General features: G+C 40.1%; 1 protein-coding gene across 1 annotated transcript; it reads right to left on the reverse strand.

Annotated features, from left to right (window-relative positions):
• Window positions 1–499: 499 nt before the first annotated feature.
• On the reverse strand, window positions 500–14,042 carry LOC123965139 (fibrocystin-L-like; the record flags this gene model as incomplete). The annotated part of the gene is made up of 3 exons (XM_046041703.1): window positions 13,937–14,042; window positions 1,109–1,186; window positions 500–644 (listed from the first exon to the last, which is right to left on the reverse strand). Coding segments are annotated over exons 1-3 (278 nt in total), but the record flags the coding sequence as incomplete, so codon positions are not given.
• Window positions 14,043–14,294: the final 252 nt, after the last annotated feature.

Here is a 14,294-nt window from a genome sequence, read left to right on the forward strand (position 1 = left end):
GCCAGAGCCCTGACTTAAACCCAATTGAGCATCTCTGGAGAGACCTGAAAATGGCTGTCCACCAACGTTTACCATCCAACCTGACAGAACTGGAGAGGATCTGCAAGGAGGAATGGCAGAGGATACCCAAATCCAGATGTGAAAAAATTGTTGCATCTTTCCCAAAACGACTCATGGCTGTATTAGATCAAAAGGGTGCTTCTACTAAATACTGAGCAAAGGGTCTGAATACTTATGACCATGTGATATTTCAGTTTTTCTTTTTTAATAAATTTGCAAAAATTTCTACATTTCTGTTTTTTTTCTGTCAAGATGGGGTGCTGAGTGTACATTACTGAGAAATAAAATGAACTTTTTTGATTTTTGGAAAATGGCTGCAATGAAACAAAGAGTGAAAAATTTAAAGGGGTCTGAATACTTTCCGTACCCACTGTATACTTAGGAGACGAGTATAAAAACAATTGTATATTCAAAAAAGTTTCCTTGGCCAGGTGGCTACCTGGTGTAACACATGATCTTGTTGCCGTGTGTTGAGTCCCTCTCCACATCACAGGGGACTGACAGGGTGTCAGACACAAGTGTCACACGGTTGCCAAATGTGTCATCGATTGGATTCAGTTGGAACTGTCGCTCCTGGGCAAAACCTGGAATACAAACCCCACAAAAATAATCACTTTTAAAACAATGTTTGTGTGGATGACAAAAGGTTGATCCTATGGAAGGAAATCATTTAGCATCATGAAAACACTTTTGAAACTCATGAAACTTTAGCTGGAATCCCAAAGGTGTTGGATTGGGAGTTGAATCTTGTTTAGAAACAAATAATACCTTGCAACTACTATAACTACCGCACCTAATTTCATCTCTTGGACTAAGAAGTATCATAAAGACAGTACAAACAAGATTTTTTTGACAATTTTGATCATTTTAATCAATATGTATTTAATTTATGTGCATAATCTCTTTGAAAGTCTGATAGCTGAATCAAAAAATAATATTTGGAGTTATTGATTAGGTCCGTAACAAAGATTAAGCACCATCATTTTGGATTAAATGTTGCCATAAAACAAAACTGTAACTTGTTTTATTTGAGGATTAAATCTCTTACCAGATCCTGATATGGTAAGTCGTGTTGCTCCATTGATGCTTCCCAGATTTGGAGATATGTAGTCAATGCGCTGAGCACCTGAAAAATATATAAAACATTACAATGTATCTAGTGCAAAAGTTGAAAATAATAAGTGCCGGTCCTCCCCAGTCTGATGTTGTCGTGTGTATTGGCTGGTATACATTTGTGTATTAGTATATTAATATGATATTATCACATTAAATAAAAAGTAACATGTATAATGTTAATACATTTATAGGTTCTGGTGGACATTCCTGTAGTCAGCATGCCAATTGCACGATCCCTCAAAACTTGCCACATCTGTGACATTGTGCTGTGTTATGGAACTGCACATTTTCGAGTGGACTTTTATTGTGGCCAGCCTAAGGCACACCTGTGCAATATCCATGCTGTCTGATCAGCATCTTGATATGCCACACCTGTGAGGTGGATGGATTATATTGACAAAGAAGAAGTGCTCACTAACACAGACTTTGACAGATTTGTGAACAATTTTTGAGAGAAATAGAGAAAGTCTTAGATCTTTGAGTTCAGCTCTTGATACAAAAACAAAAGTGTTGCATTTATAATTTTGTTCAGTGTAATATACTGCCGGCAGCAAGCGGTGTGTAAAATAATAAAACCTTAATATGACCTTAATATGAAGGGCGGAATTGCGGTTATTCCTTGAGCATTAGTCTTTGATGGCATTTTACAGGCTGTTGAAACTTAAACTTTGTGTTAGGAATGTGGTTTTGTGTTCATGATTTTTCCTGTTTCTTGGGTTTGGTTTTGGGTTCTGTGTTTCTGTAAGCTTTATTTGATCTTGTCAGGTTTGAGGTTTTGTGTTTTGTAGCAAAGTTTAGTCTTTTGTTCATTCATATATTTAAGTTTAATTAGTATCTGTCTTTTCTCTTATCTTAGTTCTTAGTCCTGCGTTTTAGTTCTTTGCCTTAGTTTTAGTCCTGCATTTTAGTTCATGTTCTATTGTTACTCCTGGTCAGTGTAGTTCTGTGTTGTTATTTTGGTCTCGTCTACCTTGTGTTCTGTTTCATCCTAGTCTGAGTTTGTTTCTTGTTAGGTTGTAGTATGTTTATACTTTTCTGTCTGCTAAGAGTTGGTTTGTGTTCTCTGTTTGGTGATTGTTTATTTGACAGTGTTTAGTCTTGCATGTTTGTTTCCTGTTGTGTTGTGCTTGCCTTTTGATGTTCAGTTTGTGTTTCTGCATTTTGGTCTGGTCCTGTCTGTTCCCCCTATTGGTTTCACCTGCTTGTCTATGTCTGTGTTCTGTCCTCTACCTGGTCTTGGTCCCGCCCTGCTCTTTACCTGGTGTTTAAATGTTTGCTTTTTCTGTTCAGTCTTTGTGACATTCTTGTCTAATGCGGATAATGAGCCATGCCTTGTTCTCTGTGTTTTTGGATTTGTACCTCGTTCCTTGTTTTCTGGATTATTCCCTTGGATTATGTTTCATTTTCATTTCTTTGGACTTTGCCTGCATTTGCGAGTAAGCCTGAGCCTATCTCTGTTTTGTTAGAGAATAAATCTTTTGTTGAACTGCATCCTCTGCCTGTGTCTGCGTTTGGGTTCACACTTAAGACTGCAGCCAGCCCTTTGTTGCAATATCGCAGAGATCTGGGGAATGTAGTGGACTGCTGTGTGTGTATTTGTGCGTTGTGTGTGTGAGAGAGGAAAATGTTGGACCACATAATAAGCAATGATCTCTCTCTCTCTCTCCTTATTATTTATTTGTTTGTTTATTTATCTCCGCCTGGTAACGTTAGTTAGAGACCCCCATGAAGAGCTGGATTGTTAATCTGGCATACCGGGCAAATGCCCGGTGGGTCGACGCATCTTTGGGGCCGCCGGTGCAACGTAAATTATGTATTTATATAACTGTGCCAACGACAGGCCCATAAAGCATGGACAGCGGTCAATTGGGTAATTTTCTATACTGACACTAAATATAGAAGAAAACTGCGTTGTCTAAAAAAGTAACTTAAGCTAAAAGAATAATAAGCTAATGATTACTGCATTGTACTATTATATTTTTATATTCTGAATTGTCACCTTCCAGCTTAATTTTGTGCTTCCCTGGTGCAGAAAATGTCCCCAAAAAATTTGCCCAGAATGCAGAAAATTAAGTATTTAATGCTCTGAATCTTCGGGGGGAAGATCCCCACACCCCCCAATCAATTTTTTTTTCCAAACAACTAGGCCTATTCAAATATATTCTTGTTTTACTGACATGGCCCCAATCTTGTGCTATGTTACTCTCATTGGCTAATTGTTTTGTCACACCGCTAATCTGAGCCCTTAAATGGAAGGATGGTGTGAGGGGTGTCCAGCCAATTTTGGTTTGCCACCTGGGACAAAAATACCAGGTCCGATTTTTTTGTCCCAGTCCAGCCCTGCCTGTGAAGTCGCACCTTGTGACCGCTTATCCTCTGCTGAGACCCTCAGTTTGGGTAGTAGCACATAGTTCAACCTAGATATGAAGCAGGACTGCAGGGGCCTATTTTAACGATGTGTAGTGGTGTGTGTTTTCTATGCAGGCTTACAGGTTTTTAGCCTCGCTCTTCTCTGCACCTCTGGAGCATCGAATTAGCTCCACCCAGATCAAATCCCCTCATTAGCTGAGCTTATTTAAAGCAGCTGTATGTCTCATGGCTGCCTCTTTGCCTTTTCCCTGCCTGTCTGTTGCCACATGAACCCTCTGTGATGTCTAGGTAGGTGAGTGAGTAAAAACTTTGTCTTATGTTTTCATTGTCTTTTCCCAGTGACTGAGGTTGTATGTTTTGCAGCAGTCTACTGCCAGCCTGTTTTATGTAGTTTGGCTGATTCCAAGGTTCCCTGTCTGGAGTGGCCTGATGTATTGTTCCTTACAGAGCACCCTGTGTTAAGGTAGGAGAAGCTTAAGGAGCAACAAGTAGGCTATCAGCTGCTGTTTTGGCTTTGTGAAATTAGGATTTTAACCATCGTTGCTGGTACACTCTGGCTGCAGTGCCTCCTAGTGGACTATACTTGTATTTTTATTTTATTATTTTTATTTTAGATATAACCAACTGGTCCATTGTGTTTTTATTTAACTTGTGGTTTTGTTCTTTTCAGTGGTGCAAATGGTCAGCTTGTGGTGGAGGCTAGGCACACTAGTGTGGGTTCCTTCACTGATTGTAGTGTTCACGGCACTGGGGCACGACTTGGTGACACGATTTTCAGTGAACCGGTTTGCAGTGACCATGGATTGCAGTGAGCACATGCGGTGGGGAAGTTGTTGCACCCCTGGAGCACACCCTTAGTTAGACTGCCTCTCCACAGGCCCTGGCCCACTCTAACTTTTTGTTTGGTCCAATAATCAGTAATAACTGGGAGTGTCTTGTTAAAATAAAATAAGTAACTTGTTTGCCAAATTTGTAAAACTTTTATTCCATTGTAATTTGATTATTTGTATTATTCACCATCCTCTTCAGGCATTTCCAGTTACCGATTATCAATAAGTTATTCTTTGGGAGCCACGTCTCGGTCTTACTTACCTGTAGCCTTTGTATAAAGGTTTAGTCAAAGTAGAAATTGAGCATTTCCTGGGGTGGAAGTCCCCAGGTGGCGTTGTCGGATTCTGGTGGCGATTCCTCTTTTAGCGCCATACAGCGTGAAGCGCGTGGCGCAGTTGCGTTTGGGAAGGGTGCGAATTATACAATGACACGGGGGGGACTTTTTTCCCTCTTATTTGCGCTCCTAGGAATGAGGAGCGATCTCTGAGAAGCTATGAGCAAGGATACACCATTGCATTCTTCGCGGAAGTCTCTTACTGACCGATACGCCCCTTACTGGGTAGCCGTTATGTTGATTGGACGTTGCAGCTTATCGGACTGATCTGATGGATCATGACAGATAACATTAAACTCAAGTGCATCAATGCAAAGCGTATTTGTGTTTTGATTCACTGTCTAGTTAAAACCTGAGTTCATTGTAGGTCTGAACAACAAAAGCCCCACACACAACTTTATTAGAAAGATTTTATTTGTTTTATTTCTCCCATCAACTTTTATTATGGAGACAATTAGAGTCAGAGTCTGTCAGCAAGAAACATGTGTTACATAATTTATCGTCATGTCTATTCAGTCATGTGAGGCTGGTCGTTTAGTCCAAATAGACGACTATAAAACATAGTAAACAAGTTAGGTGTCAGACAAATCCCTAAACTGCACTTTAGACTTTCTGAAGCAAGCAAAGGAAAATAAAGCCGCTCATCCAGCCGATCTCACCTACTGCATCTGATGAAAGCAGCTGGCGGCTCTAGCTGAAGGTATGAATGAAAATGTGCTAAAAAGGGTCAGATTGCTATGATGGAACGCAGTGAACGATCAGTGACGAGTGATGTGACTTACATAAACTTAATGTAGCCTATACAGTAGTCTATAGTGTTAAAGGAGATCAGAAGAGAAAATAAACTGAAAGCCTAAAACTGAGCATCGACTTAGAGTAACATTTTCATTTCTCTTAAACCTTTAGTCTAATAAATCCCAAGACATATTCTGGGTTATTCACTAATGAATTCACAACCAGAATCAATAAATATAAATGCAGATAATGTCAGTATTGTGCCAGTAGATTTGATCTTGTGCCTCTGCGTATAGGACACAGAAACGTAATTATGTGCAGGTGTTTGTTAAATGTGTAAAAGCTACAGAGAATCATGCTGCTGTCCACAGATAACTGAGACTTTATTAGTATCAGAACAGCACAGGTGTGCAGACACAAACTCCAATAAGTCTCTACAGAGCCGAGGACGTCTCATGTCTCTAAAAACATGTTTCCTCGTCCCTTCTCTCCTGGCTTGGTTTACTTGCGTCTCCATGAATCCCCGGTGGGCAGGACTAAGACGCAAGTGAGGGAAACGTGGATGCAATTAAGAGACTTGAAGCACCCCAGGTCAAAAAGAGAACCCAGTAAAGCGCGGGGTTCAGTAAACTTAAAATCTTACAATATCCTTGCTTATTTATCTATTGTGTGCAGTCTGTAGATGACAAATCAAATTCACCCAGTTGATGGGTGCCCCATATGACAACTTTTGTAGTCAGATGGGACTATTCTACAGCAAAACTGCTAGAAAGTCAGACACACAACAGCAGACCATCATGACCGTTCAAAACACACACACAACTGAACCAAAGACACTATCATAAAACTGAATCTGAATTATCATATCTAATTCTTAATTATTATGATTTCATGTTTTAAGTTTCAACTTTTTTAGCAAACATCTCCTTTGCTTTTGCTCATGTTGACTGTGAATGAAATGTAATCTGCCTTCAATAAAACGGTTGTCATGCACTGTTAGGGAATTGCGAATTTGGGGGTCTAGACAGAGTAGGCTACTGTCTAGACCTGCTCTGTATAAAAAGTGCAATGAGATGGCTTTTTTATGAATTGATGCTATATAAATAAAACTGAATCTATTTGAAATAACAAACCTGGATTTTAACATTTACCTATTTTGATGTCAAAATGACAATAACTAACCCTCAATTTCACTGCGGGGGGAAAATGTTCTCCTCAGCTGATGAAGCCAGAGACTATGCAGCATCACTCCTTCCTGCAAATTAGAATTCTCTGGCGTTTTCGTTACTGTGTGTTGCTGTTTGCTTTAATTCTGCTACTCAACTGCATAGAGACGCTATATTGCTCTTTTTAAAGGCTTGCTTGTTTATTGATACCGTTTGGACTGCAGTAGTTCTGTCTTGACTTTTCTGTTTGAATATTGCTTTTTTTCCCTGCTGATGGCTGGTTGTCTTAGTCTGATGATCTGGTTTGTCCTTTTGGCCTGCTTATGAGTAGCTAATGTGAGTCTTTAGTTTGGGACTCTAGAATAGAATATTCTTTGTCACATGCATCCCTCATAATTTGTCTAGTTGTTAATTTATCTCATGCCTTCACTGTGAAACTATTATGAATTGATTAATTATTAAAATAAAGTAAAAAGTGTAGCCACTTATTTATGTTTGTTTTGAGACTCCCTGAGTCATTTATTCTTTATAGTTAATGATCGATGAGCAATTGTGCTCAGTTGAAGTTTGTTGTATGTTTAACTTGTTTTTTTGTTCCTGTGTCTTTGTACACTTTTGCTATTGTCTGTTGCTATTGCTGCTTTTCTTCTCATTTTCAATGGAATCCGTCTAAAGGTCATTCACATTAATATCAGAGCCTTGCTTCAAAAATTGTTGTTCTTAGAGCCTGGGTTGCTCAGTACAAACCTAACATTATTACTATCTCAGAAACCTGGCTAAATAAAATTTCTGAGAATGATATTCAAATCAATGATGATGTACTGCACAGAGCCGATAGATTGTCCAGAGGAGGTGGGGTGGTCACACATGTTGATGCAAATGTTATCTCTGAATGTATTACTCCTGAAGTAGATCCAGTTAACTTTGAAAGTCTTTTTATAAATATTATCTTTCATGTAAATAAACATTTAATTATTGGCAATATTTATAGGCCTCTGTCTGCCCCATCAGATTCCACAAAGTGCATTTTGTCCACAATTTACTCATTAGGCAGGCATAAAGAATTGATTATTCTTGCCGATTTCAACTGCAATTGGCTTGATCGTTCCGCCGCTGGTGATAAAAACTTATTTAGTAGTGTTAATCTCACACAGCTTATTAAGGAACCCACTAGAGTGGATTGCCGGTCCTCATCTTTGCTTGACTTGATACTGGTCTCTAATCCGGAAAGGATATTTAAATCTGGTGTCTTAGCTGATTTTTAAAAAAAAAAAAATTTAGTGATCACTCTGTCATTTATTGTGTTTGGAAAATCAAAATGCCACAGTTCTCTTCTAAATATATTAGAATGCGTCAATGTAAAAATACTAATGCTGATTTACACTCTAATAATTGGGACAGGTTCCAGCTAATTCCTTTTTGTTGAAGATGCATGGACCTTTTTTCACTCTGAACTCATCAGTGTAATTGATGAGCATTTTCTGTTTACAACTATTAGAGTTAAAGGGAAGCACTTACCCTGGATCAGCTCTCATCTAATCAATCTTTTTAAGCAAAGAGATGAGGCATGGGCCAATTATCGCCTTACTAAATCTGCCTCTGACGGATCATTATAGATCTCTTAGGAATCAGTGCAAGACTCAAACCCAAAACGCTAAATCCAGTTACTATAGAGACTGCTTTCTTAATGACTTTCATAACCCTTGACAGTTCTGGAATCATTTGAATTGGGTTCCTTATAGGAATAGCAAAACTAACTAAAAATTAATAATGGTACAAATTTCTAATCCTCCCCGTATTGCTCATGTTTACAATCAGCATTTTATCACTGTTGTTGACTCCAAACATGATTATTCCTATGCTAATGATCATTTCTCAACCTTGTGTCTTACCTCTGGCTCATTCAAATTTAATAAAAGCATGCCCATTGATGTGTTTAATGCTATAGGTGATCTAAAGGACAACAGTAGTGCTGGTCTGGATGCTCTTAAGGCTAGGTATATTAAACTTGCTGCTCATGTATTGATATTTCCACTTGCGGACCTATTTAATCGGTCTTTGACTACTTTCACCGCTCCCGCTACATGGAAATGTGCGAAGGTTACCCCTCTCTTCAAAACTGGTGATGCTTCCAATATGAATAATTATCGCCCTATTTCTATTATCTGCACCACTGCCAAAATATTTGAGAATTATTTTTAATCAATTATCAAAATTCATTATTCAGAATAACATCTTATCTCCATATAAACCTTTCTAAAGCTTTTGATATAGTAGATCATTACATTCTCCTTGACAAGCTTCATGCAATAGGTTTGAATCAATCTGAATCTGTTATGGTTTAATTCTTATCTTCACAATAGACGGCAGTGTGTTGCTTTTCGAGGTTCACTGTCTGATTATTTATTGGTTGGTAAGGGGGTTCCTCAAGGTTCCACTCTAGGACCCATTTTTTTGTTCTCGATTTTCATTAATGATTTATCACACACTTGCTCCATCTGTAAGGGCCATCTTTATGCTGATACCTTAATTTACACTGCTGACTCTGATATTCACTGTATCCAGAACATGTTACAAGCTGACGTTATTATGACTCAAAAATGGCTTCATAATAACAAATTATTGTTGAATATGGAAAAATCCTGTTGTATGTTTGGGACAAGGCACAGATGACCTTGTGCTCTTAACTTGCAACTTTATTTTGAAGATGGGTCCTCCATGGTGAAATTGGAAAAATATAAATACCTTTTGATGTGCGCAAGTGCATTTGCCATTTAAACAGCGTGGGCGCTTGGGGTGGAAATGACAACTGCATTGACTGGAAACTAGCAATGTCAGGTCTTACAGGACCGCTGAGGTGGTCTCGCAGCAATAAAGAGGGTCCAATTCTGAGCATGGTGCAGGCCCGGAGCCAGGATGAAGTGACTGAGGGGGCAGTTGAAAATGGCGAGGTGGCAAATCTTTATAGATGTATCAATACGCAGGGCTCTTCACGGCGTAAAGTGCTTGGCGCAGTTGCGTTTGGGGGGTCTCTAATTTTGCTCGTTTGACGGCAGAAAAAATGGTCTGTGCGCCGGGCGCATGGATCAAAAGGGTCGTACTTGGTCTGTGAATTAGTCATGGGTGTGTAGTGCATAACATGCAATACACCAATCCGTGTCATCTCCCATTTAAAGCCAGGTGCTCTTGTACTTTGGCGCATTGCATGAAAAACACCAGTTGACTGAGTGAACTGCAGACTCACAGCAGAGAGGGGATATGAACAGAAGTGTGGAGGTGATCTAAAAACCATCTCTGATCATGAAGCCTGTGTTGCTCTGCAGTTTATGAGTGAAGTGTCGGAACTCCTTCTGTTAAACAGACGCTGTCTCCCCTATGAAACGTCTGGATCCTCACTGCACTGCGTTAATATGAACTATGATGAACGAGTCGTGGGTCACATCTCTCCCCGACACTAGTTTCTTTATTTTGTGTTTTATTGATGTAGGAGTGTTTTCCTTAACGATTTATTTTCATGATTAGAGAGGCTGTTGTCAGTCATTTTAAACGTCATGTGCGCAATAAAGTCGCAACAAACGTCGTGGGGTCAAATCGTGGGGTATTTGAGCAGTAAAAACAGAAAAAACCTGAAGTTCTGCACTTGACAGGACAAATGAAACTCTCCAGAGGAATCAGAATTCAACTTTTAGCTTCTGAAATAATTTAGACGCTCTGATGGTTACTCCAAACAGTTTCTCTGTATGAACCTGGACTGTGTGAGAGCTTTTGGATTTGTAAAAGGACACAGAACATTATTAACATTAGATCCTGACCGATCCTGTCGGCGTGGCAGGAGATTTTAACAATCAATGAAGTTATGTTGCTGTGCCTCCTTCGTAAATGCGCAGTGTCACAGTAATGCGGCCCTAAAGTAACAAACAATCGCTTTCTGCTGAGTCAATAGCAACGCGCCAACAATGTACCTGACCTCACCTCATTTAAAGACAAACACTCCCATGAGCTTACAGATGGATGCCAGTGCATTTGGTCGCTTGGCGTGCAAATTTCAACTGCGGCGGTTGGAAACTAGACACGTTCGCCGCGCTTTTTGCTGGGTGCAAGCCAATAATCCTTTTGGTCTTTTTGATAACCGTAGGTTTTCAGCCTGCTATGCCATTTTCTGTATTTGTTTTCATCCTGTGGGTGGCAAAATGTCGGTGCTGAATCATTCGTTTTGATGATCATGCCTTCCTAAAAGTTTTCACTCTGGGGTGGGTCGCTGTCAGATTATGAGCCGTCAGATGCAGAATGAATCCAAGACGCATCACTTTCCAACCCCCCCCCACCATCAGCCTCTCCTTACTGAGCAAGTCCGCATGCCTGTTTAGTATTAGACTAAAGGTGTTGCCAGTAGCAACACCTTTGTTTATATCTAAAGTGAGAAATTAATAGCGCGAAAATGACTGCGTCCTCCTATATAATCAACTTTTATCCGCTGGCGCTTATGCAAAAATGGCGTTTTTTTCAATCAGCCTTTATCTTGACAGGGACACCTCTTAACAAAACACATAGGCTAACTTAGGAAAAGTCAAAGAATGGGGGACTTGAATATTGTATAGAAAAAAATAGGCCTAGGCTACAATCAGCAGCAGGTAAATTTTGCCCGTTGGTGGTCCTAGACTGGGGGGGCAGAAAATGAGGGGGCAAAACCCTCTTCTGCCCCCTCGTGGCGCCGGGCCCGACAGTGTAGGGGTGTGTGTGTGTGTGTGTGTGTGTGTGTGTGTGTGTGTCAGTGGTGGACAAAGTATTCCGATCCTTCACTTCAGTAAAAGTACTGATACCACACTGTAAAAATACTTTGTTAAAAGTAACTGCAACTAATTATTATTATTATTATTATTATTAGCCTTTTTCTTTATGGATTAATCTGCTGATTATTTTCACCATAAATCGATTATCGAAGTTCTGAAAATAGTGAGAAATGCCGTCACAATTACCCAGAGCCCAAAGTGACACCTTTTACATTTGCTTTGTCAAACCAACAGTCCATCCATGGTCAACCGCTTATCCTGCATACAGGGTCGCAGGGGCTGGAGCCAATCCCAGCTGACATCGGGCGAAAGGCGGGGTACACCCTGGACAGGCCACCAATCCATCACAGGACCACACATAGACGAACAACCAGTCACACTCACACCTTAAGATAATTTAGGGTCACCAATCAGGTCACCTAGGCCGCATGTCTTTGGACGGTGGGAGGAAGCCGGAGAGAATCCACGCAGACACGGGGAGGACATGCAAACTCCACACAGAAAGGCCGGGGTTTGAACCCGCGACCTTCTTGCTGTGAGGCGCACAGCGCTATTATTAAATTATTACAAATAAATGACAATGAAAAGGAACACCAGCGAATCTGCACATTTGTAAAGGTGGAACCATGAAATGTTTTTACATTCTTCAAAAATGCACTTCATTTGCAGAAAGAAACTATTGCTTCAGTTCCAATACGGTCCTAGAACATTTCTAGCGCTCTGGCCCTATAGGCTAAAAATGAAAAATGATTTGCTAAAATCTTGCGCAGATGTGTAAGACTCAAGTTCTGTTAAAAGATAACCCTAGTTTGTTATACATAAACGTACAATCCAGAGGAGCACAGGCAGCGTTCAGCTATAAATTCCAGTCTATGCAATTTAATAAAAGGTACATTACTGTCAGATTCTTGAAAATTTAAATACACTGGACTGTGGCTTGATTCTCATCTTACCTTTTAAACCTCACATTTATTATATCACAAAAAGAATATGTCTGTCTCAGTTCACTCTATAGATCTGTTAATTGTTTCACATTTGAAGTCAGGAAAAGGTTAATTTCTCAGTTGATATTGCCCATTATTGACTACGCTGATATCATCTACATGAACACTAGGGATTCTGTTCTTAAGCCACTTAATGTTGTCTTTAACTCTCTGTGTAGATTTGTTCTGAGGTGTCCTTTTAAAACTCATCAATGTGTAATGTATGCATCACTAAATTGGCTTCAGCTTTATTCAAGATGATGCTTCCATTGGTTCCTATTTATTTTCAAATGTACCTACTTCGATTTTCCTCCAACGTTCTCATGTGCGCAATGAAGCCTCAAAAAATATGTAGGGCATTTGACCAACCAAACAAAAAAAACTTGCTATTGCGACAGAGTAGGCTATTCAAATTTTTTTTTGAAGAAATGTAGACGCTCTGACGGAGCTTTAAACCGTTTCACTGTACGAACCTAGGCTGTGTGTGCGACCTTTTCAATATGTAGAAGCACACAGAACAGTCATTAACATTAGATCCTGACCGATCGAAATTTTAATAATCAACGAATTTATCCTGGTGTGCCTCGCGTGTAATTGCGCACAGCGTCTCTCACCATCGGATGTAATTCGCCCCTAAAATAACAAACCGTGAAATACTGCGCCGTTGACTCTAGACCTTTTTTTTGGTTAATGGCAATCGCTTTCTGCTGCCTCAAGATAGCAATGCGCCAACAATCCACCGCTGAGGTGGTCTCGCAGCAATAAAGAGGGTCCAATTCTGAGCATGGTGCAGGCCCGGAGCCAGGATGAAGTGACTGAGGGGGCAGTTAAAAGGTGGCGAGGTGGCAAATCTTTATAGATATATCAATACGCAGGGCTCTTCACGGCGTAAAGTGCTTGGCGCAGTTGCGTTTGGGGGGTCTCCAATTTTGCTCGTTTGACGGCAGAAAAAATGGTCTGTGCGCCGGGCGCATGGATCAAAAGGGTCGTACTTAGTCTGTGAATTAGTCATGGGTGTGTAGGGCATAACATGCAATACACCAATCCGTGTCATCTCCCATTTAAAGCCAGGTGCTCTTGTACTCTGGCGCATTGCATGAAAAACACCAGTTGACTGAGTGAACTGCAGACTCACAGCAGAGAGGGGATATGGACAGAAGTGCGGAGGTGATCTAAAAACTCTCTGATCAATCTTCGATCATGAAGCCTGTGTTGCTCTGCAGTTTGAGTGAAATGGGGCCGGACACAAATACTATCAGTTTTACCCGTTTTGACCAGATTTTTTTTTTACACTTTTAATAAAGCAAACTGTATACAACCTATCAAAATTGAAACGGAAAACTCATCCTAAAAACAGATGTAAATGAGAGTGGGTAATCTGTCAATGGTGTGACGAGATGTGGGTTATTGGTGCGGTGTTAGGAAATGAGGGCAATTTCCTAACAACGCACTTAACTTGACCAAAAAGCTCAATTTAAACAAATGCAGATTTTTGTAACCTTTCATTATTAATGTAGCATAGTGTAGATTTTAACCGGTTAGTCTACTTACTGCAGCAGCACCAAAGCATGAGGAGGAGAGGCGCTGGTTTAAACAGGGACTCCATCCTGGAGATTTCCCTGAAGCGTCACCTGCAGCCTGCTTTAATTACTGGCGTGGCTGTTGGGAAAGATGCATGTAAATTTAACAGCAAAAGTGGTGAGAATAACAATAAATTTGGTAATCAAACAAACTAGAGATTAGACCCTACATAATTATTATAGAATTATAACATTGAAAAGATCTAGGCCTACAATTCAAACTAGATTTAATAATGAATACAGCCCACCTGTTGAAAATGCAGTTTCCTAGTTTAATGTAGCAGGTGAGAGAGTGACACTGCCCGGATATAGGAGAGTGCACCTTTTTA

Source organism: Micropterus dolomieu, unplaced genomic scaffold (genome assembly GCF_021292245.1).
Source record: "Micropterus dolomieu isolate WLL.071019.BEF.003 ecotype Adirondacks unplaced genomic scaffold, ASM2129224v1 contig_8747, whole genome shotgun sequence".
Taxonomy (NCBI): Eukaryota; Metazoa; Chordata; class Actinopteri; order Centrarchiformes; family Centrarchidae; genus Micropterus; species Micropterus dolomieu.